The following is a 15,378-nucleotide window of genomic DNA, read 5'->3' on the forward strand; positions in this document are numbered from 1 at the left end:
TGATCTCAAGAGCAGCATCTGACGTACTCATTTTCAGCTTCTTTCGTTGCAGAAAAAAGAATGGGCCTGGGATGAGAACAAAATGCTCGTCATGCACGATCCCATCTACAGGTAAGCCTGCTTGGTGGGGGGATGGAGGCCTGAGTGGCTCTGTCATGCCATTTACCCCATGCCACGCTGGCACCATGCTGGGGACTGGCCGTGGAGTCACCGTCCTGGTGGAGGGCAGCTCCCCTCGCTTGCTGTGCTCTCCTAAAGTCCCCAGCTCTCTATCTCGTTGGCAAAAGCTAAGAGCATGGGCCATCTGTGTCCCAGGGAAGCCGAATGGGAGCGAGGAACAGCCCCAGCCATGCTGGGGAGGGGGCAGCAGGCACCTGAGCGAGGAGGCCAGCTCTCTGAGCAGGCAAGGTGGAAGATTGAGGTTTGCTTTCCTCGGTCCCCGGAGGGCTCCTGGACCGGTAGCTCTGTCCCTGGGGGCTGAGCAGAGAAAGCGCCGTGCTGCCTTCGCAAAATACTTGCTGCTGCTGAGTCAGCAGGCTAATTTTCCCAGCCAAGGCAAAACCACTGCCAAAAAAATTTCTGATGGGCTTTAGCAGGGGCGTGCTGCAGAGGCTGGGCATTTGCCAGCACCCCGGGACGTGCCCTGGGAAGCGCTGGCTGTGGCCTTGCCTGTCTCCTGGGCACCATGGGTAATATGTGTGTTGTAGATGATCTCCTCCCCTCCCTTCTGTCTTTGCAGGATATTCTACGTGTCTCATGATTCCCAGGACCTAAAGATATTCAGCTACATTGCCAGGGATGGGTCTAGCAATGTCTTCAGGTGCAATGTCTTCAAATCCAAGAAGAAGGTAAAGATGCTGGGATATGCACCCCACCATCGCGGGGTCTTAGTGGGGCGGCTGGGGCAGGATTCCGTGGCACCACGCTGCAGCTGGCGGCCCGGAGCACCCTGGTGATCTGAGCTCTGGTGCCTCAGTCCCTGCAGCAGCACACAGAGACACCCAAAAGGCTGCACAAGGCTGGGGAGGTCATCAGGCAGAGGCAGCCCAGCTGAGGTTACGGTCCCCCTCTCCCTCTGCAGAGCCAAGCCATGCGCATCGTCCGGACGGTGGGGCAGGCATTTGAGGTCTGCCACAAGCTGAGCCTCCAGCACACCCAGCAAAACGCGGACGGGCAGGAGGACGGAGACAGTGAGAGGAACGGGGACGACCTGGATGTCCCAGGTACGAGGGCAGAGGTGGGGGTGGTGTGGGGGTCCTGGAGCCTGGCAGACGCCGTCTGCAGAGTCACCGTCTTCCCATACCAGTCCTTGCTGCCTGACACCTGCGGGGAATGGATTTGCACAGCAATCTGGCCTGCCCTGCCTTGTGCTCAAGCTGGGATCTTGCCCAGCAAGGAGCCTTCGCTAGGTGTTAGCCATCATCCTCGCAGACATCCCCCTTGCTGGGAGCCTATTAGCAGCGCCCGGGACTCTGCTGGGCGCCTAAGTACTCTCCGTGCTCTGCTGCGCACGCTGCAAACATTTCCTCGCTGCTTCCATGGAAAAGGCCCTAAGCGCAGACCTTTTCTGCATCCCAAGGTGCTCGCAGGGCTGGGTTCGGCTCTCTGCTGTGGACCCAGCTCGTGGTCCATCGCCACCTCTGCAATTCCCTGCGTGTGCGAAGCCGTGCTCGGGATCTTGCATCGCGCTCCCAGGGCTGCAGGCAGCCTGTGGACCCTCCGCTCCCTTCTCAGCCCCGTGTGTGGAGGGTGCAGGGATGCTTGTGCCTGTCAGGATGCTGGCGGGTCCTGCTGCCCAGCTGTGTGTGGGCTGCCTGCCCTGCCCTGCCGCCCCGTGCCGGGCGTTAGATCCCCCTCATCCCAACAGGAGCAGCCTGGGCTGTGCTGCGGTTTCCTGCCTGCCTCTGCCGCCGGCGCTGTCGTGATGACCTAATCGTTGGGCTGTCCTGGACCGCACATTGTTTGGTTTTCCTCCACACAATATCCCGGCCACGATATGCGGTTCCCTGGGGATTTCTGAGCATCCGTTTTTTTGGGTTGTTTTTTCCCCCCCGTAATCTCTTGTTTACCTTTCTTTAGCTTTCCCTGTGTCTTCTGAGGCCCATTTGTCCCATATCAGGGGTTTTGGCCGCTGTTCCCCAGGTTTGATGTGCCGGGGCTGGGTGTGTTTTTGGCTGCAAGCCCCATCCCGAGCAGCAGCAGGAAGCGCAGCCCTGTCGCTCTGTACCTGCTTCCCCCCAGAGCTGGAGGGTGGGTGACAAGGGGCGGTGAGAACGAACCGGCGGGCATCACTCGCCATACCATGGGCACACCGTAGCGAGCTCCTGCTCCAACCGGGCTGTGCTCTGCTCTGACCCTGCTCCCTCAGCCTGCCGCCTCACCAGCGCGGAGAGGGCGGCCGCCTCAGCGGAGGAGACGGACATCGATGCCGTGGAGCTGCCGCTGCCCGGAGCTGACATCCTCGACTTCAGCCGCGGCGTGACCGACCTCGACGCCGTGGGCAAGGAGGCGAGCGCCTACGCTGATGCCAAGGTGCGTGGGTCCCTGCGCTCCGCTCTCAGGGGCATGGTGCGGCCCTGGCCCCGCGGCTCTAATGTGCATCCGGGGGGCCTGGGGATCAGGAGGGATTGTGCAGCATTCCCTGGCTCCCGGATCAAAGCCATCTGCCGCTGCAGGGCTGCCCTTTGGCTCCGGGCCCGGGGCGCTCCTGGAGAGCGCTGTGCCGAGGCTCAGCTATGTGCAGCCACGCGGAAAGCATCTGGGGCAGAGCTGATAGGGATTTTTTTCCACAAAAAAAACCCACAAACAACCAACTTTGATACAGGGGAAATTCCCATGGGAAGCATCAGCCTTTTCGGGAATTTTCTACAAAAGTATTTGGGTTGTTGTCAAAACTGAAAAAAATACTGCCTTCAAAGTTTTCAGCATCCCCAGCAAAGTGTGCATTTGCTTTGAATGCAGTAGTTTCTTTCCTGGGTATTTTTGGGGGGCTGCTCCGTGCTGCAGCCCATGTGTGCCTGGCGGCTCTCTGTGGTGAGGGGCACAGGATCACTCTTTCACCATTGGTGTTTTGCAGGGCTGCCTCCACCCTGAAGATATCCTGACAGCGTCGCCCAAGATGCTGCTGCCCTCATCTGCCCAGCTGCCTGACCTGGGAACACCCCTCTCTGCCCACCACCAAATGCAGCTTCTCCAGCAGCTCCTGCAGCAGCAGCAGCAGCAGACGCAAGTGGCCGTGGCACAGGTTCTCCCCTCTGCTTTTTTTTGGGGGTAGCGGCAGGGCTGGGGCACGCTACCGAGCCCCTCGGTACCGCCGGAGTATCCCCTGCCTGGAGGCAGCGTTGAAGGCAGGCAGCTCCATGGGGAGGGCATGGTAGTTGTGGGAGAAGCTGGGGCACAGGGGATGGGGACGGACCATCTCCTGGGCTGTGCAGCAAGGGGAGAGGAGTGGCAATTTGCCCTGGTCCCATCACAGAAGAGGAGGTGCTTATGTCCACTTGCCACCCAATTTTTTGGTCCTTTGGCCCCCGTCTGCTTGCCAGTGCCTGGCCTCAGCGTTAGCCCCGGCTGACTGCTGCCTGGGCTGTGCAGCTGGCACCTCGTTCTCCATGCAGGTATTTCTCATTTAAGCAGCTCTGGCTGTTTTATCCAAGTCATTACCTTAGCTTTACTTGTTCCCTGACCCCTGGCAGAGCTCTCTGCAATTGCTTGACTTTCTTCCTGGCTTAAGCGATCAGCTCCAGCAGCCTTTCTGTGCTTTCCCGTGGCTTTCCTCTTCTCACATCAGAAAATCAGCATTGGTCCTTCTGGCCGAGCTGCTGCTCTGAGAGCCCACATGCCTTCTGGGGTTATGTGTTCAGAAAGTTGCTTTCCCCTCTGGAAGAGGGACCTGCATCCTCAGGAGATCCTTTATGTCTGCCCAAGTACAGTGTTGCTACAGGCAAAACTTACTAGGCGAAGCCAGGTCCTTTTGTGGTAGGGACTGCTCGCCTTTGGTAGTTCCCAGTCTTTGTGTACCTGCAGAGCCTTGCAGTGGCAATTTCTTTTTCCTTCTACTTCCAGGTAAAAAAAAAATCTAGAATAGTGTAATGCCATTTCTTGGCTGGCTCCTGGGATGGCAGCCAGTGGCCTCATCCTCCTCTGTCCAAAGGGCTGACGCCCTGCTCTGGACCTCTGCCCACCCCAGGGCAGTTCATGTCCCAGGAGCTGTCACTTAGCTGCTCTCTAATGCGTGCCGTGGTGATTTTGTATCGTTGTAATTTATTAGTGAAAAAGTTGGGCCCTGTCATGTCAAATGCCTTTCAGATGACTGCATGCATTACATCCATACCTCTATCAATGGCACTTGTTATCTTCTCTCAGAAAGTAGTGACTCAATTTGTCTCTGAACACATGGTGATGGGTACAGACTTCATTTTTACTAACAAAAGCCGGGAGATCCACTGTGTTGACCAGGATCTGTGCTTGGTCTAGAGCTACGGGGACCATTCTGTAATTATCTTGGCCTCTAATTACTTGGCTGAGGATGAAACACCATTTAGTTCCCTCATTGATCAGAGGCTTGCTTTTGCAAGCCATTTCCAGATACCTGTGAAAGTTTTTTCTCGTGAATTAAGGTCAGGAGTCCTTCCTGGGTCTTGTCCCCAGGGGGCTGGTGGCACGAGCCACTGCCCCTCTGCAAGATGTGACATTTGGGCTCTGCTCGCATCTTCTCGTGGCATCACCTGAGCATCTACCTGGCCCCAGCTGCAGATGCCTGTGATGGATGGAGACAGATGCTGACTGCAAGGAAGGATCAATTCCAGGCTGACGCTGCCAGCGCTGAGCTCTGGCACCCGCTTAGCATTTAAACATGATTCCACCTCTGCCAGCTCAGCTCAGGGTCTCTGCTTCACCCACCGGCCTTTGGCAGAAGGTCCCTTGTCCCACCGCGCTGCTGTGCCCCACTGTCCCACCGCTGGCAGGAGGAAGAGGTGACTGTGGCTCCTGTAGCTGTGGTGTGGTGTGTCTTACTTGGCTGGGGGCCTGCAGGCAAACCAAAAGGGCTCTGTGCTGCCTGCTCCGAGAAGAAGGGATTGCACCCCCTTGCCCTTGGTCTAGCTTAACATGGACAGTTCCAAGTCTCAGCCCTTTGCTTGGCCTTCTGCCACCCCCGAGCTCCCTGTACTTCAACTCTGCTCTGCCAAGGGCACTGCCTTGCCGCCTTGCTGGCTGCATTTGGGCAGCTGAGGTACCCATCCAGGAGGGCAGGTGGCCCCCAGCTGTGCTGCTTTTGGGGCCCTGCAGCCGCAGCAGCAGCTCACAGCTTTAGCAGGTACAGAAAGCTCCCCCCGCTTCCCCAAGGTCGCTTTCTAGGCCAGGGTAAAACTGGGGGGGGAGGGTTGTGTGTTTTGGTTTTTTGTTTGTTTGTTTTTAAACCCGTGCTTTCCTGGTTCCACATGAGCCTGGCTGGCTCAGTCCTTGCTGGAGAGAGGAGCTCTTGTAGAGCCCTGGGTGGGTGGCAGGAAGGGGTGCTGAGCCGGCGTGACCCCCGGGTGGCTCCGCACTGCCGTCCCCTTGTCCGGCGTACGCTCCTAGGGCTCTCCTTGCTCAAGTTCGGATCAGAGAGCTGCCCCCGCTGTCCCTGGGCAGGGGCTCCTGGCTGATCTCCCCCAGCAGCATCCCACCCTCCCTGGAGCGCGGTGCTGGTGGTACAGATGCTTGCGTATGGGTAGTTACGCTGAAATCAATGGGCTCCTTGCCCGCGGACTCCCCGCGGTCTAACGTCCAGGCATTGCTTCCCAGGGCCAGAATGAGCAGCCAGCTCGTGTCCCCAGAGCCACCGTGTCTCAGCAGCGCTCTGCCACCTGCGTTGCTCCGGGCACGTTGTGCCTTTCACAGCCGGAGCCGCCTGCAGCTCCAGGGCAGCTCTGATGCCGAAGCCCCTGCTAGCGACAAACGCCGCTGGCAGGACCCTGCCTCTGGGAAACCTGCCCAGAAAGACAGCTCAGCCAGGGCCGGCTCACAGCCTTCGTGCACCCGCAGCCCCGTCCAGTCGGTTGATGTCTTCTCTTCCATATCCATCTGGCCTCCTCCTGAGCTGCCCTTTCGTCACGCATCCAGAATGCGCGCGCGTGACTGATGGTTCCGTCAGTGCCGCCTCCCTTTGCCTTCGGGCTTTTCCATCAGAGAGGCCAGGTGACCGTGCGCTGGATTTGCTGAGCGTGCCCTGGTGTGACACTGCCGCCTGCCCCTGCTCTCCCCACCGCATCTGCGGGTACCCGCAGGGAATGGCTTCTTCGTCGAACCGTCTGGTGGGATGCTGGCGAGCTCTGGTAGACGAGCTCGAAGGGGTGGCCGGAGTCGAAGCTCTCGGCCCTCGAGCAGTACCTCCCACACGCTCACCCACTCTCTCCTGTCACGCAGGTCCACTTGCTGAAGGACCAGCTGGCCGCGGAGGCGGCGGCACGGCTGGAGGCCCAGGCTCGCGTGCACCAGCTCCTGCTCCAGAACAAGGACTTGCTGCAGCACATCTCGCTCCTGGTCAAGCAGGTGCAGGAGCTGGAGCTGAAGCTGGCAGGGAACACCACCAGTAAGCGCTCCTGCCCCTTCCTCTCCCCTCGCAGCTAGCCGGGTCTGTGGAGGACATGAGTGTGGGTGTTTCTCTTGGGGTTTTTGTGCATCTCCAGTGGTTTTGCGTAGGGGAATATTAGCGCCCTTCTGGCCTGGCTTGTGCGTGTGCAGCAGGGTGCTTGCATGCAACGTGGGAAGAGGCATGGGGAGGGCTGTATAGACAGGTAGTCACATACGTCCATCAGCTGTATGTCCGCTTTCCCCAGTGGCTGCATGCTCTAGGCCAGCTCCTTACCTGCCCAAGAGCCCTTCCTTGACCTTCCTCTCCAGCAGACATGGCCATCAGCTCCCTGGAGGAGCTGGGGTAGGAGACAGATAACTTGTTTATCCTGCAAAACTGGCTCTTTGTTGGCCAGCAGCAGCTCCTGTCACCAGTGACACCAAATGAGCCCCCCCAAACGGTGGCAGTGGGGAGGTTGACACCCAAACGGCCCCAGTCTGTCCTCCTCTGGCCAGTCTGCAGCCAGTTGTGGTGGTCAGGGGATGCCCAGGCAAGCCAGGGTGGCACTGCCTGTCTCTCAGCCGTGCCCTTCTCTTGCAGCAGGCTCCCAGGACAGTCTGCTGGAGATCACCTTCCGCTCCAACGTCCTCCCCGTCCTCTGCGACCCAACCACCCCGCAGCCCGAGGACACCCACCCGCCGCCACTGGGCCCCAGCTCGGGCTTCCCCAGCTCCATGGGCAGCCCCATAGGTAGGAACGACTGTCTGGTGAAGCTGGAGTGCTACCGCTTTCGGCCGGGCTCAGGGCCACCAGCTCCGGAGCCAGCACTGGGCAGCCTGGAGCTCATCAAGTTCCGCGAGTCGGGCATTGCCTCCGAGTACGAGTCCAACACGGACGAGAGCGAGGAGCGCGACTCCTGGTCCCAGGAGGAACCGCCGCGCCTGCTCCACGTCCAGCCCAGGCAGGACCTGGGCGACAGCCTGGAGGACGAAATTGCGGTGTAGGGGTCGTCAGGAGGTGGTGCGGGAGCTGCTGGGACCTGCCGGAGCTGGGGCGGACCCTGGCCGTAGCCCCCTGGCCCTGGCAGGGATGGGATGGCCCGGAGGGAGAGGGGGGCGGAGGAGGGAGCGCGAGGCTTCCAGAACACGTCCCGGAGGTGTGCGGAGGTGAGGACAGAGCCATGCCAAGGGGCTGCGGTGCGCCAGGCGTGCTGTGTTCCAGCATGCATGGGCTTGTGTGCTGAGCTGGAGCGTCCCCGCTTTGCATCGGACAGTGAGCTGACAGCTACCCCCTGGTCCCCGTCCCCCTGCAAGCTGCGTTTTAAGGTCAGGCAGAAGCAAAGGACTCCCTGCCGGATTAGCCACTGTTGGTGGTGCAGTAAAGCAGGTGATGGTTTTTGCTGGGGGAATGAGAGAGCAGGCACAGGGCAGTGAGCGGGGACAAGAGGGACCAAGGAGGCAGCACCAGGGCGGTGAGCAGGGTCAGAGGTGCTGGCAGGGGGTCTGGTCCTCTGCATGGTGGAGAGGGTCAGGGATACGTCCAGGGCCGTGCTAGCGGGGTGGTTAGGGCCGGTGATGGTGTACTGTCGGTGTGGGTGTGCGAGTGAGAGGTGAGGCAGAGGGAGACAGTGGGGACGAGCCTGGGAAGGAGCTGAAGGGGTGAGATGAGGTTGTGCAGGGTGGCCGGGTGCAGACAGCTCCTGGCAGGGTGATGGTGTCTGTGGCACTTCCAGGACAGGGTTTGTCCCTGCCTGAGGCAGGTGGAGGGCGCGTGGGCACTGCCTGCTCCTCTCCTGGGCTGTGGAGCGGAGAGGAAGGCATGGCTCGGCACGGAGCAGGGAGCCGGGAGCCAGGGCACGCAGCGCCAGGCTGTGGAGTGTCCTTCCCCTCGTTGTCCAGTTCTTGGGCTCCTTGGCATGGCTGCCAGGTTTCAAAGCCTTTCTGGTGCTCTCAAGTCATGTTTTCAAGCACTTCCCCGCACCCCTCATCACCACAAACTCCCTGCTTTGCTTTATAGACAAGCCCTCCCGTCTCCACACAGTCGTTTGCCTCCGGACCAGGGCTGGGGGATGCAGTGCTGGCATCGGCTGTGTGCAGGGATGGGCATGCTTGCTGCCCCTCGATGGGGAGTGAAGTGCTGGTGTCTGCAGGGGGGGTCCTTCATGTCTCTGGTTTGCACCCTCCAGAAAAGTGAATCCAAGATCCCAGGATCCCCCACCAGACCCCAAGACACCCATGGCTAAGAGCCATCTGGGGGCCTCCAAGGGATCCAGAGCTTGTTTCTTTTCTGCACGCACATTTATCAGCTGCCTGTTGCTGCAGCCTCTAAGAGGCCATGGCTGAAGGGGTATGAACCAGAGTCCTGATGTCCCCCCTGCTCTTTGAGGAAACACTCGACGAGGTGGGGATTGGCACAGTTGTCTTCCTCCCCATCCACCCTCCTGTCCTGCTTCTGCTTCGCTTTGTTGCTTCCCTGCTGCTCTCGCCTTCGCCAGCTCTGTCTCTGCTAGATCTGCCTGCAACTAACCCCTAGCTGAGCATCTCCCAGACACGAGCTCTTGCTCTCCTCCAGGGCTTAGCTCGGCTTCTGAGGAAGGTCCATCACCTCTTTCTGCCCCGGTCCCTTTGGGACTGAAGGCTGCTGAGGAGTGAGGTGTGGGTGAGACCCCTGGGGTCAGTACGAGCTGTGCTATGCACTCTCCACTACAGGAGGAGGCTGGACACTGTGAGGAGCTAAAGAGTCCCAGTGGGAAGGAAGGGCAAGTTTCAGTGTCCCCAGCACTGGCCTGGTCTCCAGGGGAGCCCCTGCACCAGCCGCAGAGGGGCCAGAGCGGGAGCCATTTGGGACATGGGTGCTCCTGTCCTCTGGCCACCAATACCTCCGTATGCCCTGTCCCGCACTGCTGTGGGCACAGCTGTGTGGCAGCCCCTCTGCTGGGGACCCCAACATCTCACTGTCAGCTTGAAGCAGTTGGAGGTTAAAGTATGTGGTGGGAGGCTGGTCCTGCCAGGAGGGAGAGGTGGAGATGGCAGCACGCACAGGACGTGGCGCAGGCAGGGTAGGGATGCGTGGGTGAGCTCAGAGAGGGATTTCCATGTGGGCAGACAGATCGTGCAGGAGAGGGGACAGCAGGAGCTTGGCCATACACACAGGGAAGATGAAGAGAGAGCCCGGGAGGAGCAGCAGCAGGCAGGAGGTCTCTTCCAGGCTGGGCTGCCTCAGAAAGCAGGCAGGGCTGAGCCATCTCCCCACGCCACCGTTCCTGCCCGTCCCCGCTGCACACGCGCAGCCGAGGCAGTGCCCCACGAGTTGCTGTTGGGACCAGCTGTGGGCTTGGGCTCCTGCCCGGCACTCTGCCTACAGAGGCGGTGGGGGGTGCCCCGTGGGCTGGGGGGTGCTGCCAGAGCTGGGTCAGAACCTGCCAGTGTCCTGCCGCACCATGGGTGTACATGTGTAAATGATCCTCCTCTTAACTCAGTGCTGCCTCCAAGACGCCTCTCTAGCCTCTTACTTTTGTTATGGACCTTGACCGGGGATTTATAGCTATATTTTTTGTCCTTTCTTTTCCTACAACTGTCGTGTTACTAACCGTTGACTCAATCTATCTGGGAAACCAATCTGTCAATGTAAGTGCACTTAACCCTTGGGTGTTGTCATTAGTCGACTGGCTTTTGCTAAATAAATCTTTCTATTTCTCAAGGCTTTCTGTTGTCTCTTCCTTCTCGCTGACTCTCTCTCTTTCCGTATTTCTCTCCTTCTCCACGCTGGGAGCCAGCAGCAGCGGTGGCATCCCTTGGCCTTGCACAGACCCCCACAACCTAAGCATCCTCCCCTGCGGGACCCTTGCTGGTGGTGCCAGCCACAGGCTGCCCATGGGAGCGAGGTGCCCCAAACATTGCTGGGAGCAGAGGGGTTTCAGTCTTCCCCTTCAGCCACCGCACAGCGCAGGCTCGTCTCAGGGCTGACCCAACAGCTTGAGGGTGCTGAGGGGTTCCCAGCATCTGCAGAGCTCCCCACAGAGATGCAAAGCAGCGCTTTCAGGGGCTCGGGAGATTTTTGGCTGCTGGGGAAGGAAAAGTCGGGAAGAGCCTCTCTTAAAGAATGGCAGAAGTGTTGCGTAGGCAAGAGTAGCAGGCAGACGGGACCGGCTGCTCCTAAATCAATTTATTCTGCCGCTGGCAGGAGCGATGGAGCAGTGCCCTCCCGCGGCGGCTGTCCGGCTGGCGGGGCTACACGGGCACCCTGGGGGCTGCGGCCTTCTGCTCCTTGTGCTCCTTCTCCCACAGGGCCTTGAGCCTGCGGTAGTACACCTTGCAGCTGTAGCCCTCCTGGGAGCTGTGCTGGATATGGGCCTTCACCGACCAGAGCGTGGGGAAGACGCGGCAGCACGACACGCACTGGTAGCCGCGCTGGGGCACCGGCTGCCACTGGGAAGCGGCGAGGATGTCCCGGAATGTGATGCTGGCTCTGCTCCTGGCCGGCCTGTCGCTCTCAGTGGGCTGGAGCTCATCTGAGGAGCCAGAGGAGGAGCAGATGATCTCTGAGAGGTCATCAGGCTCCTCGTGCTCCTGGGTGCTGGAGGCCAGGCTGGAGGAGAGGCTGCCCTGGTGCTGCTGGGTGGCTCCTTTGGTGCACATGAAGTAGCTGTAGGGCGAGAACCAGGGCCGGTAGATGGTGCAGGTGCGGGCAGGGAGCTCGCTGTCCAGCGGGGCTGCGGGGCCACAAGCTGCAGAAGAGCGAGCCTGCAGTGAGTCGGGGTCCCTGTAAGAGCCCAGCCCGCCACGGGGTTGGGAGCAGTGCTGGGGACCCTTCCTCTCTGTCTCTGTGGGATGCAGAGGTGGCTGGCTCTGTTCCAGTACATCCCCCCGGCATGGAGGGTACCATCCCTGCCCCCATGGGACGCAGGGGTAGAGATGGGCACAGGATGGTGGTGGGCACCGAGGCATCAGCGCAGCACAAGGCTCACACAGCAGCCCGCTGGAGCCATCCTACGGAGAGCTGCACTGGCACGGGGGGCAGCGATGGGGGGGGGCGAGCTGGTGCTCCTGGGGCCAGCACCCACAGCTTTGAGGATTCCCTCTGGGAAGACTCGGGAGAGAAGCTGGTGTAGCTCAGAGGTGGGGTGTGACTGTAGAACCCTGCCAGGTCCCCAGAAAGTGCCTGCTGCCACAGACCCACCCGGTCCCCTTTCCCCACCCACGCAGGAGGACATGGCCTGCCAAATCCCCCCATAAACTGTCTGCCCGCAGGCCCTCGCTGTGCCGCGGGAGGCTGAGCGGTGCCATGGCCGGGCCCAGGAGGTGCAAGAGGGATCTCTCCCCACAGGCAGCGCCGGCTGCTTGCAGCCCCTGCCTGGCTGCAGCTGGTGGGCACCAGGCTCACCGGGCAGGCTGGCAGGGCCACAGGGACGCAGGGTCTCTGGGCTTCTTGTCCTGGTGCTGCAGGGCACGGCCCCGATGGAAGCGGTGGGCAGGACGAAGCTTTCCATCGCTCTTGCGTAGCCGGTGTGTGGCTCCTGCACCATGGTACCCATGCTGTCATCAGCTGATGTCACAAAGGGATGATGTCACACGTGTACGGTGCACAGCCGGGATGCTCCTGGGCAGTGGGCTCAGCCCCTGGGATCTCTGGGGAGCTTGGCCAGCACAATGGGACCCCCAGCCTGGGCTGGAGGGGGTGCCTTGGTGGGGCGAGCAGTGCAGAGCCCAGGCTGTGTGTGCCCCCAGAGAACCCCCTGCTGCTTCGTGGGTGCCTGGCTAATAAGGGCCCCACATGAGCCCCATCTTTGCAGGCAGCATGGCAGGTCCGGGCAGGGGGTCAGCAGCACACCTCCCCCAGCAGCGTGGAAGGGATGGGCCCGCTGTCCCCTTGCCGTTCCCTTGGTAAATCCTCTTTCTCTCTCTTTCTTTCCACAACCTGCTTCCCAAGTCACTCGGTATCAGGTAAGAGACGCTCTCTGTGTGTCAGCAGTGCCAGCGTGGAGCCCTGGGCTCGCTGCTACCCCATCTCACCCCATGCTGTCCCCCGTGCATGCACTGCCCTGTGCAGTCCTGGCGTGGCCCAGCTGCCCACAGCCTCTGCGGGGCTGCAGGAGCAGCCTCCCTGTCCCCCAAATTGTGTTCCCATGCTGCTGGGTTGGGACCTGACGGGCGGATCTGGGACGTGCTGTCCCTGCCGGGGTCCCCCCTCCAGCCTGGCTCACATCCCCTCTCTGTCCCTTTTTCCCCTTCAGTGGACCAGAGCATGTTTGAGAACGCCAGCGCGGCACCCACCCCGCGGCCGCGGCAAGTCCCCGCCACGGCGGGCACCCTGCCACAGCCCTCCCGCCCCGCTGGCAGCCAGCACCTCCGCAACCTGGGCAAGGCCGTGGGGGCCAAGGTGAATGACCTCCTGCGCCGCAAGGAGCCGGCCGGCCTCCCCAGCGTGGGAGTGATGGAGGTGAACGCCAGCGCTGGGGCCATGCTGGGCACGGGACAGCTGGCTAGCGAGGACGGGTGAGTGTCCCCACGGTGTGCACCCTGCGACAGGGCCGTTGGGACAGGCTGGAGTGGCCTCAGCATGGGGCTGTATGTGACTTCTCCTCTGTGCTTGCAGGGCTGTGGGGCTGGATGCCTTTCCCCGGCTGGACCCCCCGCCCCCCGTTACCAAGAAGCGGACGCCACGTGCCCTGAAGACCCCACAGGACATGCTCATCGCACCACAGCCGGCGGGGACCAGCCCGAGGAGCAGCACGGAGGAGCTCCCCGAACTGCCTGCAGCCCACCCTGACCCTGCAGAGGAGCAGCCGGGGATGAGGGACCTGTCCCCTCCAGAATGCCCTGGGGTCCCCAGCATAACCAGCATCCCAGAGCCCAGTGGGGACCAGCCCACCGGTGCCCTCCCCGTGCCCGACCTCATCCATAAGGGCAGCCTGGAGGGCCAGTGGCGAGCGGGCGAGAGGGCTACCGAGACCTCACCCCATGTGGAGAAGCCCCCCCGGAGACCAGGGCTGGAGCACGAGCCACCAGGGATCATGGTGCAGCCAGACCCACGTACACCCAGCTGGGAGGTGGAGGGGCCCCATCCTGACCTACTGTCCTTTGAGTAGCAACCAGGGAGCAGCGACAGGGGCACCGTGGGGGCTGGCTCTCCCAAACATGTCTCACCGCTACTTGCCATTTTTGGGGTCATTATTTTGGAGATGGAGCCCTGGGGTGGCAGGAGCCATTGCTGTCCCAGCGTGGTATGTGGGGATCCATGACACCCCACTTCTCCCCAAATTCCCATGGGGAATTAGCCTGTCCTGCCATGGCTTCTGCAGCCCCATCCCGGGCCTATTCACCCTGGTCAGTGCAAAGCTCCCATCCCACCACAGTGCCACCATTCTGTACACAGCCTGGGGCCATGCTGAGCTGGGGACCAAGGGTGGGCTCCCTCAGCAGCCCAGGTCCTTGTGTGTGGGTGCAGAAGCACCAGCCTGCCCCCAACCCAATCAGCTCTGCCAGGGCAAGGGTCCCATGAGCATCCCACACTGTTCCCCACATTTGCCCTGGCTGCCCTGGTCTGGAGAATTTCCCAGCTTATGGAATGTGCTTGCTGAGATACCCCATCCTGGGGTGCCAGCAGCCTCACCCAACCCTAGTGCCTAGTGCCAAGGAGCTGGGATGGCAGATGTGCCTAGGACCTTCTCCAGGTGCCAACCCCTTGGTGTTAGTCTGCCCAGTGCCATCTCTTAGCAGTGGAGCCCCAGCTGCGGGAGACCCTCTCGTGGCACAGGCTCTGGTGGGGAGCAGGGCTGGATGCCTGAGGCCACACAGCTGCTGGCCAGTGGGCTCTGGCAGGGAGCTGAGCTCCCCATCAGACCCCCCTCCAGCTCCTGCTTGTTTCCTGGTCTCGCCCCAGCCACCACGGACCGGACCGACCTGCCCAGGCAGGCAGCCAAGTCCGTGTGGGCCGGCATCACCGCTCCTTTATTTCCTGGGACGGTGACGTCTTTGCGAGACTGGGACACAAGAAGCCACGTGGTCCTTTTGTACTGCTCTGTGATTGTTTCTCCATGAATTACAGGAGAGGTTAGCCAGCCTGTGGACCCCTGGGCCGGTGCAAGGAAGCAGCTGCAAGATGGCACTTTTAGAGCTTTTTGTTTAGTGCATCCTCACCGCAAAGGTGTTTTTGCGAGGAAGAGCTCCAAGGACCAGACTTGGTCTGGAGGAGGCTAGGGGCTCGTGGATGGGGCTCCTCCTGGGCCACACAGGGTGGTTGGGCTGAAGAAATGTCTTCCACCACCCAAAGCCGTGTTGTGGTCCTGCTGAAGGAAGGAGGCCATGAGCGTGGGAGCAGCCACCGTGCCTCCTTGCCCGTCAGTGTGGTGGGTGCCATGGCGGCACCGGGGCTCTGCAGCCCTCGGCCCCTGGGAAGGCCCCGCTGAAGAGCGAAGGAGATGCCAGAGATGCACAGAGCCTGCGGGCAGCTGGCGGTCGGTGCTGAGGTATAACACACCCTGTTTATAATGTGATTAGGCCGTGCATGGCCAATGCGACCCCACAAACAGAAATCTATATGAGTATGTATATGTGTATGCTGCCTAGACCTATGTTGCATTGTATATGTTGATGGAAACAAGGGCTTGTAGCCCTGCTTTGAGGAACCAGCATCTTCCAACCCTGTCGATCACAAGGGAACCTCACTGCTGGTCCAGTCCCTCTATTTATGTTGTCTAGGGTGTGTGTGTAGTTTGGGACAAAAGATGCAGATTGCACAATAAATTTTTTTTCTTTTTTTACCCACTGACACGTAGCAGTCCTTTGATGGGAGGGGACCGCCTGCACCAGCTCGGTGTAGCCCCG

The 15,378-nt window shown here is 60.8% G+C and overlaps 2 protein-coding genes across 9 annotated transcripts in view; one reads left to right on the forward strand and one right to left on the reverse strand.

Moving 5' to 3' along the window:
- Positions 1-15,307, forward strand: part of NOS1AP (nitric oxide synthase 1 adaptor protein) — a 47,427-nt gene extending 32,120 nt beyond the window's left edge. For 2 of the 8 annotated variants that reach the window (XM_049808121.1, XM_049808124.1), the window contains 9 exons: positions 38-111; positions 740-848; positions 1,082-1,223; positions 2,369-2,532; positions 3,077-3,244; positions 6,406-6,571; positions 7,154-7,303; positions 12,786-13,047; positions 13,148-15,307. In XM_049808121.1, coding sequence (XP_049664078.1) covers positions 38-111; positions 740-848; positions 1,082-1,223; positions 2,369-2,532; positions 3,077-3,244; positions 6,406-6,571; positions 7,154-7,303; positions 12,786-13,047; positions 13,148-13,640 — 1,728 coding nt within the window. In that variant the 3' untranslated portion in view covers positions 13,641-15,307. Of the gene's footprint in view, positions 1-37; positions 112-739; positions 849-1,081; positions 1,224-2,368; positions 2,533-3,076; positions 3,245-6,405; positions 6,572-7,153; positions 10,438-12,481; positions 12,496-12,785; positions 13,048-13,147 lie in introns of those variants that run through there. The other 6 variants (XM_049808123.1, XM_049808125.1, XM_049808122.1 and 3 more) reach the window with 5 other exon arrangements.
- On the reverse strand, positions 10,476-12,317 carry SPATA46 (spermatogenesis associated 46). The gene is made up of 2 exons (XM_049808143.1): positions 11,936-12,317; positions 10,476-11,264 (listed from the first exon to the last, which is right to left on the reverse strand). Exons 1-2 carry the CDS (start codon positions 12,084-12,086, stop codon positions 10,783-10,785), a joined length of 633 nt encoding a protein of 210 aa, XP_049664100.1. The 5' UTR covers positions 12,087-12,317; the 3' UTR covers positions 10,476-10,782.
- Positions 15,308-15,378: the final 71 nt, after the last annotated feature.

Source organism: Accipiter gentilis, chromosome 8 (genome assembly GCF_929443795.1).
Source record: "Accipiter gentilis chromosome 8, bAccGen1.1, whole genome shotgun sequence".
NCBI classification, from domain to species: Eukaryota; Metazoa; Chordata; class Aves; order Accipitriformes; family Accipitridae; genus Astur; species Astur gentilis.

What these genes read in the sequence shown, in the direction of transcription:
- SPATA46 (XM_049808143.1), bottom strand. Translation starts at nt 12,086, where the DNA reads ATGGGTACCATGGTGCAGGAGCCACACACCGGCTACGCAAGAGCGATG. An exon ending in TGGCCCTGCCAGCCTGCCCG is followed by an intron (nt 11,265 to 11,935) that starts GTGAGCCTGGTG and finishes GTGGCCCCGCAG; the next exon opens with CCCCGCTGGACAGCGAGCTC.